Below are 20,846 nucleotides of genomic sequence, written 5' to 3' on the forward strand. Positions count from 1 at the left end.
ATAAAGACTTCTTGATTCCCAAGGTGCCACTCATTTTTTTCTTTTCTTCCTCATTTTAGGTATTTGTGTACCCATTCGTGATATCTGTGTTTCTGGATGTTTTTTTCACTCATTACCCCCAAATCCACAAATGTTCCTCACCACAGATTTCATCCACACATTCTTCCACGTGACCCACCTGCAGCCACTGCAGGGTCGAGTCCCGTGGCGGGAGGGGTGCGGCAAGGAGAGGAGCAGGGTGAAAATGACCCTGCCCTCCGTACTCACGTTCCTCCGCTTTCTATCTTACTTCCTTTCAGCATCCTTTAGCTCGGTTTACTCCTGCTTCCTCTGCATCACAGGTGGGGACGGAGCTGAGTCGTACTGTATTATGGCCTCCGAAGACTGTTCAGAGCCCTGAATAAAACGCAGGAATATTCCTTCCAGCCACGGGGAGGGCCCATCGGCGGCACTAGAATGGCTAGCATTTGGGGTGCTCCTTGTCAGTCTGCCATTGCTCCCCAAGCCCCGGCCTTCTGTTGTTCCTGTGAGGCCCTGTATAGGCACTTCACGGCCCCCTTCTCCCAACCTGAATACCCCCTTGGCCAGTTGCCCACGGGTCCCATCAACTTGAAGTCAAAAGCGTCAGCTTCATTCGTGCTGGGAGAGGCTGTGGAGGTGGCCTTCTGCGTTCTTGACTCAGTCATTAGTTCCATCTGGAGTAATCTCACTGTTCCTTTTTTTTGCTTTTTCTTAAGATCTTATTTATTTATTTGACAGAGATCACAAGTGGGCAGAGAGAGAGAGAGAGAGGAAGCAGGCTCCCTGCAGAGCAGAGAGCCCGATGTGGGGCTCGATCCCAGGACCCTGAGATCATGACCTGAGCCGAAGGCAGAGGCTTTAACCCACTGAGCCATCCAGGCGCCCAATCTCACTGTTCTTTACAAGCCTGTGCTTCTCTGCGGCCTCCCCAGGAGAGCCTCTTCCTTTTGGAGGATAATCTTGGCTGCTGTACTCTAGCTCTTTGCTCTGACTCGGGCTCTTCTCCCTTCAGCAGCCTCTTTGAAACTCTTTGCATCTCACTCCGCTCTTGACTCAGTACTGCCTCAGTTTGTTGTCACATGTAGCCTCTCGGTCCCAGGGAACCCCCGAAGTGTGGTTCTCCATCCTCTCCTATCCCTTCTGTCTTGCCCATTAAGGAAAGGTGCTCTGTTGGGGGTTTTTTGTTTTTCGGTTTTTTTAAGATTTTATTTATTTGTCAGAGAGAGACAAAGAGAAAGCACAAGCAAGAGGAGTGGTAGGCAGAGGGAGAAGCAGGCTCCCTGCTCTGCAGGGTCCCTGATGCCGGGCTCGTGGGCTGGGATCATGACCCGAGCCGAAGGCAGACGCTTAAACAGCTGAGCCACCCAGGCATCCCAAGGAAAGTTGCCCTAACAGAGATAGTGGAGTGTGTGAAGTAAAGCTTTGTGAGCATTGTCTGGGTCACAGAAAAGAGCAGAAAGGAAGAGGGACAGGGATGAGGTCTGCCAACAAAAACCATAACCAGTGTGGTGGGGTCCCAGCTTTGGACCAGACCGCACCCGCCCTGCGACTTAGACACGTGCAGGCGTGTCTGACAAGCCGGTCTGGTTGACCCGCCAGGCCTACGAGAGTGCAAAAGAGAGAAGCCCTTCCAGAGCAGCTGTTCTCAGAGGCCTTAGCCATGGGGCTGGGAGGCAAATCTAGGTCATAGTCACATCCATCACTTTTAGGGAGAAGATGCTATATGTTGAAAAGAAAAGAAAGCTCTTTTACCAAAATCTTTACAAGCTCATGCACACGTCTTTACTTCCCCGAACCTCCCAAGGAACAGAAATGTTCTCTCTTGTGCACCAGACGCCACAGCAGGAGTGAGCGCCCCTTCGGTAGTTCATGAAGCAAAAGAAGGAAATGAGATCTGAGATGTGAGCATGAAGAAGAGTATTTATAGCGCACATGAGACGTGCCCGGGGCTCCCAGGAGTTACTGGCTGAGAGTTTGAGTAGAGTTACAGATTTTGCAGGAATAGATAAAGAATCTCATTTGATGATTCTTACTGGCAAGGTCTAGGGAAATACGGGGTAGGTGGGTCAAGGAGAAACGCAGTGACAGCCAAAGGGAAGTGTCCCCTCTGGGCAGCCAGTGTCTCGGAGCAGGCACACTCCTGGGGACTAGCCTCCCTGAGGGCAAGACTCACCCGGGCGCAGCTGTGTGCCAGTTTCTATCTGCGCCGAGGAGTCTCACCCCTCATTTCCTGGAACCATTATGACCCTGGAAAACAGGTAGCTCTGTGTGCTTTTCTTATAGACGCAGAAACTGAGGTTATCTTGCTTAAGGACTATAGCTCCCTTGAGCTGGGAGTGGGGTCGAGTACAAAGTGATCCCTGGAAAGTCGCTTCATGCTCTCCTGGAGTTCACACTGGATTCTGTGCTGCTGTTTTCTTTCCTAGTGAGGTGGGTGCTTATTGCCCTTAAAGGATTGGGAAGTGCTGGCCCACAGACAAGGGGAGTACTGAGTTCATTAATGTCTAGAATATGTACTGAGTCATTTTTACCTCGTAGGGCCGAAGAGAAATATACAGGCAGAGTTGTTGTCCTAGGAAAACTTACATACTGCCTGGGAAGATAGGGAGTAAACAGAGGACGGTCCATAACACCAGGGAGTTCTGAAAAATAGTTGAGTGGTAAGATGACTATGCCATCGACGTACAAGGCAGCGCAGACCCATGGGCACTGGGGGTGTCAAGGAAGCAGCCATTCAGGATGGCGAGATCACATGGGCTGGGGGGACTGACAAGGTTTGTGAAGGCTGCAGGTGGAAAAGGCCTTTGAGATGGTGGGAAATAGCCACAGGGGCCCGCTTACGGGAGATGCAAGCCTTCTGGCCTAGCCATGCTTGCGTGCTGCTCTCTGTGCACCTCTAATCTTATAAATGAAGTTCATTTTATTGCTCCTATTCTAAAATTAATGTACACTCTAGTATGAAATGTGCATATAGTGTAAAATGTGCGTAATGACCCCCAAAGACAAATACTGCTGATACTTGGATATACTGCGCTCATACTAGAAATACAATTTCCTCTTTCGCAGTTTTTGCTTAAAGTTATAATGCATTCTCCAATTACAGGCTACAGGCTCTCTGTAAACATAATTTTGCAATCGCTATATGACATAACCATTGAATAGATACACCATAATATCCTTAACTATTTAGAGTAAATGAAGTTGGCTGGAAACTCCTCCCAACTCAGGCAGGCAGATGAGTAACTTTGTAATTCTGGAACCACATGAGAACCAGGAAGTGAGAATCAACAATATTAAGTTATGAAATGGGAAAGATTGTGAACTTTGAAAAGGAGGGCAAATAGAACTAAACAACCCAAGAGAAGGTATGCAAGAATGCAAAAATGTTATCTGCAGGCCTCTGTTGCAACTGAGGAAGAAAGATCCTGAGTGAGCAAGGTATCAGGAATGAAAAATAATCAGATATTTATTCACTCAGGAAATATTTGTTAAGGACTTGCTGAGTGCTAAGCAGTGCTCTAGGCCCCAGGAAAAAAAGCAGGGAACAAAGTTGCCTTTTTTTTTTTTTTTTTTAATTTTTAAGATTTTATTTATTTGTCAGAGAGAGAAAGTACAAGCAGGGGGGAGCAGCAGGCAGAGGGAGAATTAGGCTCCCCGCTGAGCAAGGAACCCAACACGGGACTCAATCCCAGGGCCCCTGGATCGTTACCCAAGCCAAAGGCAGACACCCAACCAAGTGAGCCACCCAGGCACCCTGAAAACTGCTATTAAAAAAAAAAAAAAAGGAATCCCTCCTACCTCAAAGCTTACATTTTAGTTGGGAGAGATAATTAATTGACAAATAAATATATAATAGTCTTTAAATTTCATGAAGCAAAAAGAAAGGACAGTGATGAAGAAGATGGGTATTTTGTCCGGATGGTTAGAGAAAGATGCTCTGATAAGGTGACACTTGAGCAGAGACCTTAGTGGAGGGACAAGTGAGCCTTGCCCATCGTCCTAATACCATTGCTGAGACAGTTCTTATGGTTATGTTTTAGTAAACATACGAAGCGTGCACCATGTTTCATAGGCTCACTGTTTCCACCATAGTTTATTATGAAAATATCACATCTGTTAGAGTGGATACCTGCCTACCTGCTTCCATCATGATTCTACTGTGACTGCTGGACAGTCCTTGCTTGTTCTGTGTCTGCCGTCCATCCATCTTGCACCCCATCATAGTTTTAATTCTAATCTTGGTGTTCGAACCCATATATTCTTAAGCTGATCAGTTATGAATTTCTTTGACCACAGAGGTTTTCAAAAACTTAACATTCCTGAATAGAAAGAAACTGTATATTCATTTTTATATTTTGGGTTTTAATTTTATTGAATTTTTCTTTTTCCATGTAATTCCACTATCCATTTGGAGTTTATTTCAGGTTGTATTATAAGGCAAAAATCTTGCTTTGTTTCACTATTTCGCAAATAGCTGATTTCCCCAGCACATTTGTTGAACAGTGTGGCATTTCCTATGTAGGCTGGTCCCTTTTCAAAAACAGTGTAAGTTTGTGTATGTGCCTGGATGTTTTTCAAGTCATCTCTTCTGTTCATTTGATTTGGCTGTTGATTTGTTTTGCTAGCACCTCAGTGTTATGGTTTTGTTTTCTAATACTTTTTAATTTGTAGTTAACGTGTAGACTTCTTCCCAATTATTTTGTTTTTCAAAATCTTCATAGCTGTGTTATTTGCTTATTCTTGGAAAAAATATTAAATCATCTATGGTCTAAAAACACCTGCTTAAAATTTTAATTGGTTTGTATATTTCTTGCTTATTTGAAGGGAATCTTGCCTCATCTTTAAAGCAGGGATAATACTGCCTTTGATAGGATTATTGTATGGATTAAACGATAACAAACACAAGAAGTGTTTGACGTGATATCAACTCGGGGCCTGTTGTGATTTCACAGAGAGCTCTACGGTTTATTTGGGCCCTACTCCATGGCAGTTCATTTCTGGAGTTTCCCAGATCCCCTTTGAAGCTAAAAAGAAAGAGGGACGCCTGGGTGGCTCAGTTGGTTAAGCAGCTGCCTTCGGCTCAGGTCATGATCTCAGGGTCCTGGGATCGAGTCCCGCATCGGGCTCTCTGCTCAGCAGGGAGCCTGCTTCCTCCTCTCTCTCTCTCTGCCTGCCTCTCTGCCTACTTGTGACCTCTCTCTGTCAAATAAATAAATAAAATCTTAAAAAAAAAAATAAATAAATAAATAAAAATAAAAAGAAAGAGCTCTTGGCTACTGCCAATTCAGAAATAAGCACATTTGAAGGTAAAATGGCAGCAACACCTGAACAACGTCTCCCTGTCCTTGTTGCAGGGTGTTCTGGGATGGTCACAACTAGCACTGGCTAAAACCAGCATCCTCCACCTGCATCCCCCATTTCCTCAGTGCACATGCTGTGCAGCTGCATTGGTCTGGCCTTCGGGTTGGCATTCACGCTCACAGGTCACAGTGGGCTGGAATCTGGCACCAGGTTTACTTAGCTTTCATAGATACAGCATCAAATACCTCTTGATCGGTGGTCTTTCCAGTCACCTCGCCCTGGCTTCCCAGCCCACAGAGGACACACTCAGCCATTAGTGGTTAGACCAACTGGGTGGTGTAAACCACGCCAGCAGGGGAAGCTCAGCACAGGACGTGTATATTAAAACTCCCCTGTGCACGGCTTTTGGGTGCCCACGGCCCTACCCAAGGACACCCTTGGGGTAAGAGATAACACCCAGAAGCTTGTGTTCTCTGAGTTTCAAATAGTCCTGTCTGCTCAGACCTCTCAGGGGTAACTTCGCAGGAACCAGGCCCCACTGTCATTTCACATTTATCTCGGCCCAGTATATTTCAAGGAAACAGTATGAGAGGAAGGTAAATTCGAGATCATCTTCCGGTGGAGAAGAGATTGAAGCCTTCTGGGGTTTTCTCCTCCCCACCCCACCCATTCCATTTCTGGTCCTCTTCCTGGCCCTGTGGCTCCCTGTAGGCTTCAGAACCTCTCCACACACTAAGGAAACCCTGTGCTACTCCGTGTACTGAGACAAGAAGCCTAAGAAGTCATGGTGTCTCCTTCTGCAGCGCCCCTAGTTTGTCTCCTGCGAGCTGGGTGGATGCCCTCCATGGCCTGCTGCGTCTCCCACTGCTACTTCTGGCCCTGTGAGCTGCTCTCAGGAAGGCAAGGCTCTGGGCCCCAAATCGGCTAGTCTTCATGTTCCCACATCAGCTCTGCTCTCAGAAATCCCTTCACATTTCCACTCTGTGTCTTCCCAATGGGATCCCGGCCTCGCCCTGATGGAAAACTCTAGTCCCCGTCCCATGGCACCTGCTGCCGACCTCCATCACCCACTGAGGCTGTTTGTATGCCCAGACCACCACCCCCTGGTTGTGCACAGGGTCTCTGTCTGCCCCTCTTTCCACTCGGGCATCTCCGTGGGGCCGCCCTGTTCTTTCCACATCCTCCTTTTGTGGAAGAACCCGCCACAGCTGATCTGCCTGACTGTTGCTCTCCCCGGTGCCTGGTGCCACGTCGACTTCCACCGAAGGCCACCGCCTCGGGTGTGAGGAGTGACAGACGGGATCAGCACCTTCCCATGGAGGCGGCCACAGCGCTTCTTTCCATCCCTCCGAGGCGGCAAAAGCGCACGTCAGCAACAACATGTCTGTTGCTTGATCCTGGACCAAAAAGATCCTGCCTGCAAAAAGTAAATTCAAGGTGGAGAAAATGGAAAAGCTGTGTTTCTTCTTCCCTCAGAAACAGGGCAGCCAGTGTCTCTGTCGGGTATACCTGTGCCTGATCTGCGGAGAGGAGTCTCTCGGACGCCAAGAGCCCTGACCAGCTGTGAGCCCTGGGCACATCCTAAAGGATCAAAAAGGAAAAAAAAAAAAAAAAGGCACTGCTTATTTTTCCCCTGTGCTGCTGACGTTTTTCTGGCATCCCTAGCATGGAGTGCTTTTGAAATGAACAACACTGCTGGAATTTTCAGTCCCAAATCACTGGTCATTTCCCTGTTTCCAGCTGGAGGGAGCGCGACGGGAGCTATGTTCAGGGGCAGCACTAAGCACTGCTCCTCCTGTTTCCCCAATTTAAGCACCGTCTTACCCACTTTTAGGTTAAGGAAACCATGGCATAGAGAGGTCAAGCAACTCTCAGACTCACACAGCCAGTAAGCCACACAGCCGGAGTCTGAAATCTGTCTGGCCCCAGAGTCTGTGTTCTTACCACGCTGTTGCTGTCTGTTACCAACATGTTACCTGGTTTTATTCCATAACAGTTACTAATATTTTAATGCACACAAAGCCATCTTTTTGCAAATCCAAATAAAGGAATAACTATTTCCATGTATACCGTGTTGAGCTTCTTAATTTCAGTCTGTCCCCTTCATCGTCCCTTCTCATTATTGACCTTCCTTTTAACAGGGACAAAAGGTACATTTGGTTGGATTGAGTTCTTCCTTGACCTTAGAATAAATTCAAATATATAATCAAGAAACTTGATTATCTTAATTGTTTACCTTCCATAGTAAATAGTAGACAATCTCTTTGAGTTCCCTATAGGGCTTGCCTGCCTGTTTTATAGTAGCAGATAATGAAGCAGGTGCTCTCATCCTATGAAAAGCCCCAGGTCTGGGGCTCGTGTTCAGATATTAGGAGTGGAGCCCTGTCCAAGTGACTCTGACTCTCCCTGTCTTGGCTGGCCTTCCCTCCCCCTTCCTGCTGGGCCCTGCTGTTCGCTAGCACGCAGGGAAGGAGAAGAGAGGCAGGTATGGTTGGAGGTGCTTTTGTCCTTTCAAATCTGTTGCCTGGATTGACTTCCTTGAGTTTATTAGGAGTTTTTTCCATTGGGAAACCTTCATCAGAATTGAGTTGGTAGATGGGAGGTCCCAGGCCTTCATATTTTTTTTTCCAATTAAATATTCGGGATGGCGGCTTCCCACTAGGAATGACTTATACTGAAAAATGATCCAACACTTTTTGTTTCTGCTTATTTAAGTTTCAGAAATTTGATTTCATGGTATCTCATTTTAAATACTCTTGCTCCATTTTTCACATATAGTTCAATTTCAAAGTGTGTCGCACGATACTTGTTTTGCTAAGAATACTGTCACTAACGTCATCGTCTGGTTGTTTTAATAGCAAGTTTTATCTGCCTACAGGAGAATATTAAAAAGTGAGCCTCCATATCCTCAAGAAATGAGTGCTTTAGCTAAAGACCTAATTCAGCGTCTTTTGATGAAAGATCCCAAGAAAAGATTGGGATGTGGCCCACGTGATGCGGATGAAATCAAAGAACATCTCTTTTTTCAGGTGAAATATATTGAACAGATGGTTTTGTGTGCCCTGCTATTTGCAGAGTGCTTGCCCTTCTTGCTGAAATGAGTGGGCGTGGTCCCTTTTGGGGATCTCTGCTCCCTATTTTCATATACATTTCACTTTTTTAAAAAATGACAGGGCCCCTGGAGGAATCCAAGGATCAGAATTCTACTTGGAGACACCTAAGTAGTCTTTTTCTCCCTAAGTGAAGTGAGAGTGGGGAGGACCATAATGGCATTCAGTCTTCCATATGCTTATTGGTTCCAGTTTTGAGTATTGGTTTCTATTTATGATTTTGAAATTTAGGCATATGGACTGAAGAGGCTTTTTTAATCTTTCTTAGTTCATGAGCCGTTCCCCCCACTGTGTTCCACCTTCTAGACAGTGATTTCGTTTTTCCTTCTTTTTTGAGGAGCGATCTTAGACAATTAAAAATCAATCTAGGGGCGCCTGGGTGGCTCAGTCAGTTAAGCATCTGCCTTCGGCTCAGGTCATGATCCTAGGGTTCTGGGATCGAGCCCCACATCGGACTCTCTGCTCAGTGGGGAGCCTGCTCTCTCCCACTGCCTGCTGCTCTGCCTACTTACACACTCTACCTCTGTGTCAAATAAATAAAACCTTTTTAAAAAAATCTATTTCTCAGTTGCATAACTGCAACATAGAATTAAATCGTCTTTTTTTTTTTTTTTTTTTTTTTTTTTTGCTTATCCTGAAAAAGCCTAATGAGGCCATTATGCAGAGCACCAATGTATCTGCTCAACTTAGTTTGCTCAATTTAGTGACAACAAAAACAAAAACCTCCAAAATTTTAGATAACTGGGGGCAAAAGTTAAGTTGGTCAGCTTGACTGGTCAACCCGGGACACCATGACCTCAGGTTTTAAAACCCTGCACTTACCACTTTTTTTTTTTTTTCTTTTTAAGAGAGAGAGAGGGTGGGAGCACATACATATGCAAGCAGGGAATGGGATGCGGGAAGGGGAGAGGGAGAGAGAGAATCCAGGCAGGCTCCACACTCAGTGGTCCATGCAGAACCCACCTGGGGACTCCAGCCCAGGACCAGAGTTGAAATCAGGAGTCGGATGCTTAACCGACTGAACCATTCAGGTGCCCCATGAACTTACGACTTTTAAATAATTTCATCACCTCAACAAACATGACTTCTAAATATTCATGATCTAAAAGGACCACCCTGGGGCTCCTGGTTGGTTGAGTGGATTAAGCTGCTGCCTTTAGCTCAGGTCATGATCTCAGGATCCTGGAATCAAGCCCCGCATCGGGCTCTCTGTTCAACAGGGAGCCTGCTTCCCCCTCTCTCTCGGCCTGACTCTCTGCCTACTTATGATCTCTCTCTCTGTCAAATAAATAAATAAAATCTTAAAAATAAATAAAATAAAAGGACCACCCAAGTTTTATTTTATTCTCCAAACTGAGCTTTTACAGTATTATCAGCAAAACAAATGAAAATAGCATAACAAAACAAAGAAAAAGCTCTGCTATTTATGTCATCTATTTTTTTTAAATATAGAAAAACAAATAATGGTTGAGAATAAGAATTACCTCTCTGTATTTCTGTACTCAAAAAAAGAGCATCAGTCTCTCAGTTGTGATCCATTTAAAAGTTTATTACTATACATCTTACGGAAGTTCAATAACAGAAATACATTAAGAATAAAATAAATTTCTCAGTGTGTGCATTTCATAAATTAGCATGGCTTACAAAGATTAATATTTGAACAAGCTATTTCAAATACGTTGAGAAATCTGGCTCAAAATTTAACAATAATGTAAAATTCAAGAAATACTCAAGCAAAATATCTCAATCATATTTCCTAGGATCTTTTTCTCTGTGGTTCCCTATATATGTCAATATTACAGTATGTCTTTCGTATTAGAGAAATTTCCCTTATCTATAGCTTGGAATAGTACTTTTAGGTCATTTAATTGCCTTGCCTTTTAAATGACAAGAACACTTTAGGGAAGATCAGACTCCAACTTACAAAGACCTAAATGGAGAGGAGGTGGAGAGGAACATAATAGCACTCAATTTTCTACACACCAGACATTCTCCTGCTAACAACATATTTCTTTAAATTACCCCTTTACTCTAAAAGTTTCTTTTAATGTGTGTATAAATAGCCAAGCACAAATCATATGCTTGTAATGGAAAACATTACAGCCACACAGAGGACAGAACACTACTAACTAGAAAATCAAGAGATTGGCCCTTCCACTAGCTACTGTTTATGTGAAAAAGGTTAGTTCTTACTTCGAGCCTTCAGTTTCCATGTGGATCAAATAAAGATGAGCTAAATGATCTCTAAAGCTCACTCTTAACTGGAAAACGTGAAGATCTGTAATCTAGTGATTTTTTTCTACATTACCTCCACAAGAGGGCATGATAAAAACATTTAATGTTAGTGGATTAAACTTCCCAAATGTCATCAAGCATCTCTGAAATCAGAATGCGTCTGACAATGGCCAGTGTCACCGTTCTAGTTGGTGATGACTTTCCTTTCTTAATGGTACATAAAACAATGGTGTATCTCACTATCCATGATGACATCTTAGATTTGACGAAATATGTTAATAGGATAGCTGTAGGATTCAATTCAGTAAGTAATACCTGAGATTGTTTTAAGTGACAGAAAGACCACAAAGAAAATAGAGCACAGAGTTGAATTTGAATAAGATAAAACATAGCACTTTATCAGGCAGTCAGTGTCTGGCATGGGGGGGAAGAGGGATCAGATTATCCCTTGGGGAAAAGAAGAAGCAGTATTTTAAAAGCTAGAATACAGTTAAACATGTAAATGATTATTACATCAGTATGGCAGTATCATTTATACTTATAGACATAAACAAGTACATGATTTATAGTGAGTTTATTTTCTAATCTGTCCAAATGACCAGGAGGGCAACCAAGTATCGGCCGAGAGCCACTTAACATGGCCTCTAGAAAACAGGAATATTCCTTTAGAATTATTATTCATATCCATAGAGCATTGAAAAGCCCTTTTATTACAGTTCAGTTTTGTTCTGGCCTCACACCTTTCTCAGGAGGGTCAGGACAAAAGTAATTTTTGTTATCCCTAAGGGTGGATTAGGATATCCTGGTGCCCCCCAGAGGACACATCAAGACCCGAGTGATGGAAGGCCATCTCATCTTTCAGACATAGCATTGACTGGAGCCATCAACTGCAGTCAGAAAAAGTGTTCATACTTAGGAATAAATAAATATATGTATATGTATATACATATACACATATATATTTGTATACAAATAATATATGTATATATGTTCACAAATATATGTATATAGAAATGTATAAATTATATATAAATATGTATTTATATAGATATATAAATATAGTAAATTAATATGAATAGATACATCTTTATTTTTTTTTAATTATTTGTTTGAAATATGTGCTCTTTCCCTATCAACCTCTTAAAACCCTAATCTGTCTTTGTTATTCTTAGACAGTTCTCAGAAAATACTTCAACTTTGTTGGTTTCTACTTTGGACCAAATTTCTTTCTCTGTTTTAGAAAATAAATTGGGATGATTTAGCCGCCAAAAAAGTGCCCGCGCCATTTAAGCCTGTCATCCGAGACGAATTAGACGTGAGTAACTTTGCAGAAGAGTTCACGGAGATGGACCCCACCTACTCCCCCGCAGCGGTGCCCCAGAGCTCCGAGAGGCTGTTCCAGGTAATCTCCAGGCCTGCGCTCACCCACACAGGCCGCTTGTGCTCTGGGGAAAAAGATTGATTTTTCTAGGTGACAGTGTTCTTGGCATCTTAAAAGCAAGATTGTCTAATCTCTTCAATATTATCTCTATATTATTAAATACAGAGATACTGCCCATTATTAACTGAAGCTTATGGTCTGTTAAATAGTAGATATTACTTACGTGTTTGTTTGTTTTTTATATCAAGCCTGCTGATTTTTTTCACTTGAAATTTTATTTCCACTCAGGCTCTCTTATAGAAAAATACAGTACCGCTTTATCTTACCTCTACCCATATAAATTTTCTCCAGTTCATAAAAATTGTTATCTGATTCTTTATCTTCAGTGAATAATGTCAACTGCTTTCCAACTCCTGAAGATTTAGAAAAGATTTTCTACTTAGAAAAAGATCATCTTCAGACTTGCAATACTGTGTATTAAATGGCGTCCGAGCTCCCTCCTTGGCAGCCATTAAGTGTCCTTCCCATGAGTATAATCTGGTCACCTGGGCTGTGTCTCTGGACCTCAATGACACTAACGTCTAGCACATAGCTGGGCACAGAGATGTTTAAAAACTGGTCTTTGAACTAGTGAATGTTCTAGCTTGAACAGATTAATTATCTATCACTATACCACTTTTGGTTCAACACATCCTTCTGATACTTGGTTTTATTTCTTTTCCAAAACTCTATTTAAAATTTTTAGTCTACGAAAGTATAATGAGCCAAATAATTGCTATTAGAAACTAACTGTAGCCTTTGAAATAATAAGCAAGAGCCCTTAGATCACTTTGTTGAGACCTTGAACTCTACCCTTTTTGAGACGTTGGTTGTGTTTGTATGCAACCTTTTATCAGCAATGCAGAAGAATTACAGCCATGAGTCAGATACGGGGGATGAAATAGAAAGGAAGGTGTTTCTGCCTTTCATTTTGAGTTGGTTTAATTCTACCAGAAGATGGCATTATCTCCTTCTGAAAAGCATTTTTCTGTTGATTTGAAAAAACCTTGCATTTTAGATTACAAATAAAATAAAATGAGAGTCATCCTAACACATATTTGAACGTTTTTCAGTCTTTTTTCTTGTTTTTAGAAAAAAATTATGACATCTGGACTGGGCTAACCTGGAAAATTGCAAATCCTCATTCTTCACTCTTCCTTCTCTTTTGAAGGGCTATTCCTTCGTTGCTCCTTCCATTCTGTTCAAGCGCAACGCAGCTGTCATAGACCCTCTTCAGTTTCACATGGGAGTTGAACGTCCTGGGGTGACCAATGTTGCCAGGAGCGCAATGATGAAGGTAGAGACGTGGTTAATTAAATGACATCGGTATGATTTAAATACCAACACTAATTAACATTGTCAAGGCCAGTGAACGGAAGAGACTTCCCATTTGACTAAGACGCCGTTTTAGGAAATGAATAAGTGGAAATAGCAATATTTGCCTTAGAGAATTAGTCACATCCATTTCAATGAACTCCTTAGCAAATGATGTCTTAAAAAGTTCTGTAGGTGAAAGTAGAAATCAGCTAAAAGGACGATGAATCTTAGAAGATTCTAAATGTATCCCACGAATATTATTATTTAATAATGTTTTTTACTTGACCATGTCATTTATCCCTCTGCATTCCTAGTATTAAGTTAAATGATGTTGGTCTCTTACAGGACTCCCCGTTCTATCAGCACTACGACCTGGATCTGAAGGACAAGCCGCTGGGAGAGGGAAGTTTTTCAATTTGTCGAAAGTGCACACACAAAAAAAGTAACCAAGCATTCGCCGTCAAAATAATCAGCAAAAGGTAGGACCATGCGTGACGTTCTTTTGTATGGATTCATCCTGGTCAGTGAATTCTGTAAATTAGGATTTTTATTTTAAAATCAGTGGTTTTTTATAAAGCTTTTCACCCATGGGCGTAGCCATTCAGTTCTTTAGCTCACCTGACTCTAATAGATGTTTGCTGGTGAAGTATATCCATTTGAGACGTAAATCGCAGGGTGACGGGCTTTCGAGGTTCCTGCGAGAACATCGTCTATGGCAATCAGACGTGCTCAGCAGCTGTTGCTGCTCCTAATAATTAGAGATTTGAAATACTTTTCTTCTGAAATGACTTAGCAATTTTCTGGTAGCTTTGAGACCCTGCTCGTCATTTCGGTAACTCCAGATTACCTCCGTGATTATATATTCCTGTTACCAAAATGTCAAGGCAAGCCAGGCATGAATTTCTTCGTAGGACTGGCTCTCTTCTGCTCAGAAATAATCATTGTCTCGGGAAGAACACAATACTTGTTCTGGTGGGGGTAGGATGACTCATTACTGTCAAAGAGACCTCATTGTGACACTGACGGTTACCTTCCCAACTCACTGTCAACAAACACAAAATTCGGGTTGGGACAATCCGGACATAAAAACTTGGTGAAGAAGGGGTAGGTACGTGGAGGCTGACTGCTTTCCTTTTGCAGGATGGAAGCCAATACTCAGAAGGAAATCACAGCTCTGAAGCTCTGTGAAGGACACCCCAATATCGTGAGGCTGCACGAAGTTTTTCACGATCAGGTATTTTGACACGACTTTTTTGGGCATATGAGGGTTTTACTTCTTTCCAGGCTCATTGGTGCTGCCAGGTCAGAGTCAGGGACTTGGGATAGAACCCAGCCCCTGGAGAAAACGGAGAAATTTCTTACCCCTCCCCCAGACCCGTGCATCCTTTCACATCTGCTCTTCTCCCTCAGTGGGCATCTAGGACATGGACCAAGGGCAGAGGAGCCAGAGCCGGGGGCGCTGTCACAAGCTGCACTCTGCTTGTCACCCATTCAGCTTCTGCCCACCGTAGCTTAATCACTGGAGAGTTCTCAGGAGCCCACTTATTATCAGCCTTCAACCTTCTTTTCACTTCCAGAATGGAATATAGAGAGTTGTAAGCCTCATTCGTGCAAGCTGAAGAGGGGAGACAAAGCAGAAGGGCAAAGGCGCTCCTCTCATCTTACGTCAGATGGCGTATTCCACCCAGACCACACGCCCGGTCACGCCACCCCCTCCTCTCCCAGAAGCGTGTAACTCTGCTCGTGGGAGGAATGCCACTGTGTGGGGGCCATGCCTTCTCCTCAGCCCCTCCACTGCCACCTTCCATGACAAAATCGGCTCTGTTACACTTACCTTTCCCCCTGGGACTGGATGAGAGGACACGATCCTATTTGCGACAACATGCTAATAAGCGCAAGAGCCAGACCCAGTCCTGATGCGGCTTACCCTAACTCTACCAAAGAAGAAACGGACTCTGAAGGGTCACGAGACTTGTCCGTAGTTACACCACAAGGAAAACCTGGGCTCCAGGCCCGGGCTGTCTCCATGTGCTCCTGTAACACCGTGTCCTGGGCAGGCCATGGCTCAGTTGTCGGCAATCCGAAAGTTCCCCCGGGTGCCATGGCCAGCAACCATATGTCTCAACCCCAGTAACTGCTGCCCTTCCTGATCGTGTGCCTCACATGGGCCAGGTACTGTCCCGGCTCCCACACGTGTTGTTCAGTCCTTACAGTAACGCCATGGGGGGAGAAAACAGAAACTCGCAGAAATTAAATAACAGGGCCTCACACTTCATAAGCGGTAATGCTGAGCTCTAGGCCCAAGCACCCCACCTTCAGATCTCTGCTGCCTTAGGGGAGGCAGAAACATGGAGGGAGCACCCGAAAATGACGCAGTCATCTCTTCGCTCTCTGGTTCTCATAGTCAGAAAAGGGACATCTTTGATGTGAGAACTTGGGGGAGTGAGGACATGCCCCTCCACTTGCCTCCACGCTGTTGGGCTACCCAACTGCAGTAGAAGTAATGAGTCCCCCAGCCACTGGAGGTGCTTAAAAAGAGCCTGGACAGTTTCCTGTTGAAGATGATTTCCATGATCAATCAAGGCACTGAAGGATGACCTTTAACACCACCCTCTGGTTTTGCGCTTGGGCCCACCTACGTCCCCGCAGAGACACTCAGTCTCTTAATGTTCAGGCAGATGTCAGCTCCCAGGAATTGTGTCCCTAGCTTTGTACTTAGACCATAGGTCAAATGTATCATTTGTTATTTTTATATTAAAGAGTTACTGAAGGGTACCCGAATGGCTTAGTCAGTTAAGTGTCCGACTCTTGGTTTCGGCTCAGGTCATGCATGATAGGGTTGTGAGATCCAGCCCTGTATTGGGCTCCATCCTGAGCTTGGAGCTTAAGATTCTCTCTCCTCTCCCTCCGCCCCTCCCCCAGCACTCAATCTCTCTCTCTCTCTCAAAAGAAAAAGTTACTTAATACAAGTTGTCTCATGATATAATCCTATATATACTAGTACAAATATATTAAAATGTATTATATTCTACTCTTGATACCTTGGGTGATTTTTTTCAGTGTAGGTGACAACAGTGGCCTCGATCATCCCCAAGTGCACACGATCTCCTTCAGTGGGTGATCTTCAATGGGTGAAATCAATGAGGGTGGGTCTTAAGCAACGCCAGGGCAGTGGAGTTCATTTAGTGTACCAGGATCTGTATTCATTTCCTCTTGCTATTGTAACAAATTACCACAAACCTAAGGAGTACCAATTTATAATCATACAGTCTAGAGGTGAGAAGTTCAAAATCAGTCTCACTGGTATAAAGTCCAGGTATCAGCAGGGCTGGTTCCTTCTGGAGACTCTAAGGGATACTCCGTTCGCTTGCCTTCTTTAGCTTCTGGAGACTGCTCACATCCCTTGGCTTGTGATCCTTCTTTATATCACTCCAATCTCTTGTCTCCATACTCCTGTCCCATACTGTTGGCTCTGATGGGTAACATAGGCACTCTTCCCATCTCAAGATCCTTAATCACACCTGCAAATTCCCTTTACCCTATCAGGTAACATCTGCAGGTTCTGGGGGTTAGGATATGGATGTCTTTGGAGGACCAATTATCCAACTGTCTCGTGTATATTCTCACAGTTACTTATTTTATTGGTAAGGGTACTAAAGCTCATACCGGTTAAGTAGCGTCCCCAGGGTCATAAGGAAGCAGCATTCCAGGTTTGACTCTAAAACTTATCTTTTATTTATTTATTTATTTATTTATTTATTTATTTATTTTAAAGATGTTGTTTATCTGAGAGAGAGAAAGAGCAAGAGCAGGGTAAAGGGCCGAGGGAGAAGCAGACTCCCCACTGAGCAGAGAGGCTGATGTGGGACTTGAACCCAGCAACCTGGATCATGACCTGAGTTGAAGGCAGGTGCTTAACCAACTGAGCCACCCAGGCGCCCTAAAACCTATCTTTTAAACTACTTACAGGTATTGCTCTCCGTTTTTTATTTTAAAGCTCACTGGCATATGCTTGTAGCAGACCTTCAACTTCGACCATATCTGTTGTATGTAGAAACTCAAATCACCTTGATCTCTGGTAGCCTGGAAACAACTCCCGTACTAAAATGTTCACCTTTTAAAATGATGCCCTATATCTACAGGATAATTGCCTTTTTTATGAAGCTTTTTTCCCCCTGGATTTTGCTAATTCAAAAGGAAGTGTGTTTGCTGAGCGATATTGGTTCTGTAATACATAACACCTAAATCTGTTGACTGGGTATCTTTTTAAACTATGTTTGTGTTCATTTGAGAGCTGATACAGTTTCTTTGCTTTTTGATTGCCTTTGTTATTTTCTTTATGGACATGTATGCAAGGCATAAGAAATAACTTTTTAACTATTTAATTAAGAGAATGCCACTGGTATGCAAAGCAATTATTTAAAGAAAAACAAAAATTTAAAAACACCACCCTTGAGCTATGGGTATTTGCCATGGATATTAACAAGGAACCCTGAAACTAATCCATTAAGCTTTCACAGGAAGTTCAGAGGGACTTCATGAAACAATACCTTTTTAAAAAGATATATTTGCCATTCAGTGGGTGAGTCAGGCCTCCTGTGGGCAGTTGCCCATACTCTGTCCTTAATCTTCTCCATTATTTAAAGCAGACACTTTCACATTATTATCAGCACTAAGCCACACTTTAAAAAGAAAGATATGTAAACTTGATAGAGAGGGTTGGAATGGAATTCAAATGAAAGAATTAGTCAAGGAAGGGATATATAAAGATTTCACTGCAGCACTTGAAATTTTCCATGACCAAAATAGAATTCTTAAAGAGCCACATTATCCCTCAATTCTTTCCTCTCCACCATTAAGGCATGCTATTGATTATTTTAACAAGGGATTATCTAAATTTATTAGCGATAGTTAATTGTCCAGGAATGTTTCATCCGTAAATGCACTTCTCTACATGAAAGCCTTCCGCATTCTTCTTTTCTTCCTCTCTAGCTTCACACGTTCCTGGTGATGGAACTTCTAAACGGGGGAGAGCTGTTTGAACGCATTAAGAAAAAGAAACACTTCAGTGAGACGGAAGCCAGCTACATCATGCGGAAGCTCGTTTCGGCCGTGAGCCACATGCATGATGTGGGCGTGGTGCACCGGGACCTGAAGCCAGAGGTATCACGGCACCCGTGCTCCCTCCTGTTGCTCAGTCCAGCCCCAGTCCCAACCCCGTCCCCTCCCCCTCCACCGCCGCCGCAGGATGGGCTTTTCTTGTTTCATGTTTCATGGTTTAGAGCTTTCTGCTAAAGAGATACTTGCAGAGATACTGTTTCTTGGATTTTCTTTCTCCTCTATTTTAGTCTAAAATAAATTTGCTTTTTTTTTTTTTTTTTTTTTTGCCAGCAGATCATCTTGAGGTTATATTTGTAAATGTGAGAGCCTTTTATGGAAGAAATACTTTATGCAACAGTTGTGGGCCAAAAATAGTAATGGAAATTTTTGTAGCAGAAAATAATATCCTTTCTATATGTGTACCATTTTAGATGTTTTTTTTTAAATGGTGTATTATCAAAACTTTTTTTCATTTATATCGAATTGATTAGCTCATGAATAGGAATGTATATAATTCTATTCTAAATATTTAAACATAAAGAATTGTCTTGGTTTAATTAATTGTACTGCCCTTATATGTGCTTCTCTTCACTCACGTATTATATTTATAGAATTGTGTAGCAATGCGCAAACAGCCCCTATTTATATATTTCTTCTTTCGAACGGTTAATAGAAAAGATTCTGGCTCCAGAATGTCCTTGTTTAGTATCAAAAATCTGAAAGTTTCCCCCTTTTAGGAAATCATCAAAATAATAATAAAAATTAAAACACAAAACCCAATAATTTATAAAAGCATAACAATGACTCATCCTTTATCATATGCAGAATTACACATGTTTCCTCTTTAAAATAGAACTTCATTTTTAATTACCATGTGGTTATAATGCATTGTCAAATTTTTTAAAATAATAATTTATTTGGAGTTCATTTTTTGTGTTAAACCACAAAAGAATATGTCTCTGAAAGCACCATTTTTTGCCTGTTAAAATATCTTGGATCATTGGTAGGAAGAGGATGTTTTAAAAATGGAATTTTTTTTTTTTTTTAGATTTTATTTATCTATTTCAGAGAGAGAGCACAAGCAGTCGGAGGGGCAGAGGAGGAGAAGCCTACTCCCTGCTGAGCAGGGAGCTTGATGTGGGGCTCGATCCCAGGACCCTGAGATCATGACCTGAACCAAAGGCAGATGCTTAACTAACTGAGCTATGCAGGTGCCCCTAAAAATGGATTTCTGTGCATCCAAATATAACTGACTGATTCTAAAGCATATAAACTTCTGTCTGTGAACTTCCTATTACTGTTATTCATATTACTAGTAATTAGTCAAAAGTGAATTGTGTTTTATGAACTTGCAACTATGGTAGCTCCCCCTCTGCTTCCTTCATCCGAGTTCTCACTCTCCTACAGAACACCCACTGAAAATATGGTGCTCCGTACATCAGAGATTAGCGATCTATTTTTAAATGTGAAAGCACACCACTTAAATGTTTTCTTGATAGACAAGGAACAAGCATGTAATTTTTTTAATTGAAAAGATCTGTTCCATGACTGTATAGAATTCATTTTCACATGTTTTATTCTTTGATAACTGGCCATCTGTCATCCCATGAGTCTCAAATGAGGCAACTGTCCTCTCCAACAGAATTTAAATTTGCCTTCCTATTTTCCTGATAAAAAAGATACTTATGTTGCTTAGTTCTTCTTATTTGTTACAAACCTTTTCTTTCAAATAATCCTCTGAAACGAGGAATTGTCATATTATTTGGGACATTCTACCACAGTGATAGCAGCTCTACATCAAAATAGACCGTGGAGAAAGGAAAATGTGCCTTTGTACTAACATCCTCATAATAAAATAGTTTTCACTTGGACTTTTAAATCGTAGAGTATATATTACTTCCAAACTAAAAGTTTAATTCCTCTCCCACTGATGTCATAGTTTAAGATCTGATTATATATCTCTTGGTTTATATTTTTGTGGCCTTGGCTTTCTGCTTAGGCAAAATCCTAAATTCTGGGTGAGAAGCAGACAAATTTAGAAGCTGGCTGACATTCCTCGTGGGCTGCTTTGTACTTTTCAAACTAGACCCCATACCCTTGAAAGATTAAGAAAAAACTGCATCAAATTAGTTTCAGGTGGAGCTTGAGGTGAGGCTGAATGGCCCTTGCTTCCTGCCACTCTCGCCCATGCGCACCCAGCTCCACTCGGAGAGCGGAGTCTCCTGCATTTCAAGAACTGCGGCTAAGAAAGTCCTCTGCCAGCCTTAATATAGCATAAACTGAAGTCATTTCCAAAGGCTGAGCAGACTGGATGAAGCCAGGGGCCAGGGGCAGGTTCACAC

The 20,846-nt window shown here is 42.6% G+C and overlaps 1 protein-coding gene across 3 annotated transcripts in view; it reads left to right on the top strand.

Annotated features, from left to right (window-relative positions):
- Positions 1 to 20,846, top strand: part of RPS6KA5 (ribosomal protein S6 kinase A5) — a 183,519-nt gene that overhangs the window by 147,537 nt on the left and 15,136 nt on the right. For all 3 annotated transcript variants that reach the window (XM_059373522.1, XM_059373523.1, XM_059373524.1), the window contains 6 exons: positions 8,201 to 8,351; positions 11,908 to 12,069; positions 13,259 to 13,384; positions 13,750 to 13,883; positions 14,545 to 14,638; positions 18,397 to 18,567. In XM_059373522.1, the coding sequence (XP_059229505.1) occupies positions 8,201 to 8,351; positions 11,908 to 12,069; positions 13,259 to 13,384; positions 13,750 to 13,883; positions 14,545 to 14,638; positions 18,397 to 18,567 (838 nt within the window). The remainder of the gene's footprint in view (positions 1 to 8,200; positions 8,352 to 11,907; positions 12,070 to 13,258; positions 13,385 to 13,749; positions 13,884 to 14,544; positions 14,639 to 18,396; positions 18,568 to 20,846) is intronic.

Source organism: Mustela nigripes, chromosome 13 (genome assembly GCF_022355385.1).
Source record: "Mustela nigripes isolate SB6536 chromosome 13, MUSNIG.SB6536, whole genome shotgun sequence".
NCBI classification, from domain to species: domain Eukaryota; kingdom Metazoa; phylum Chordata; class Mammalia; order Carnivora; family Mustelidae; genus Mustela; species Mustela nigripes.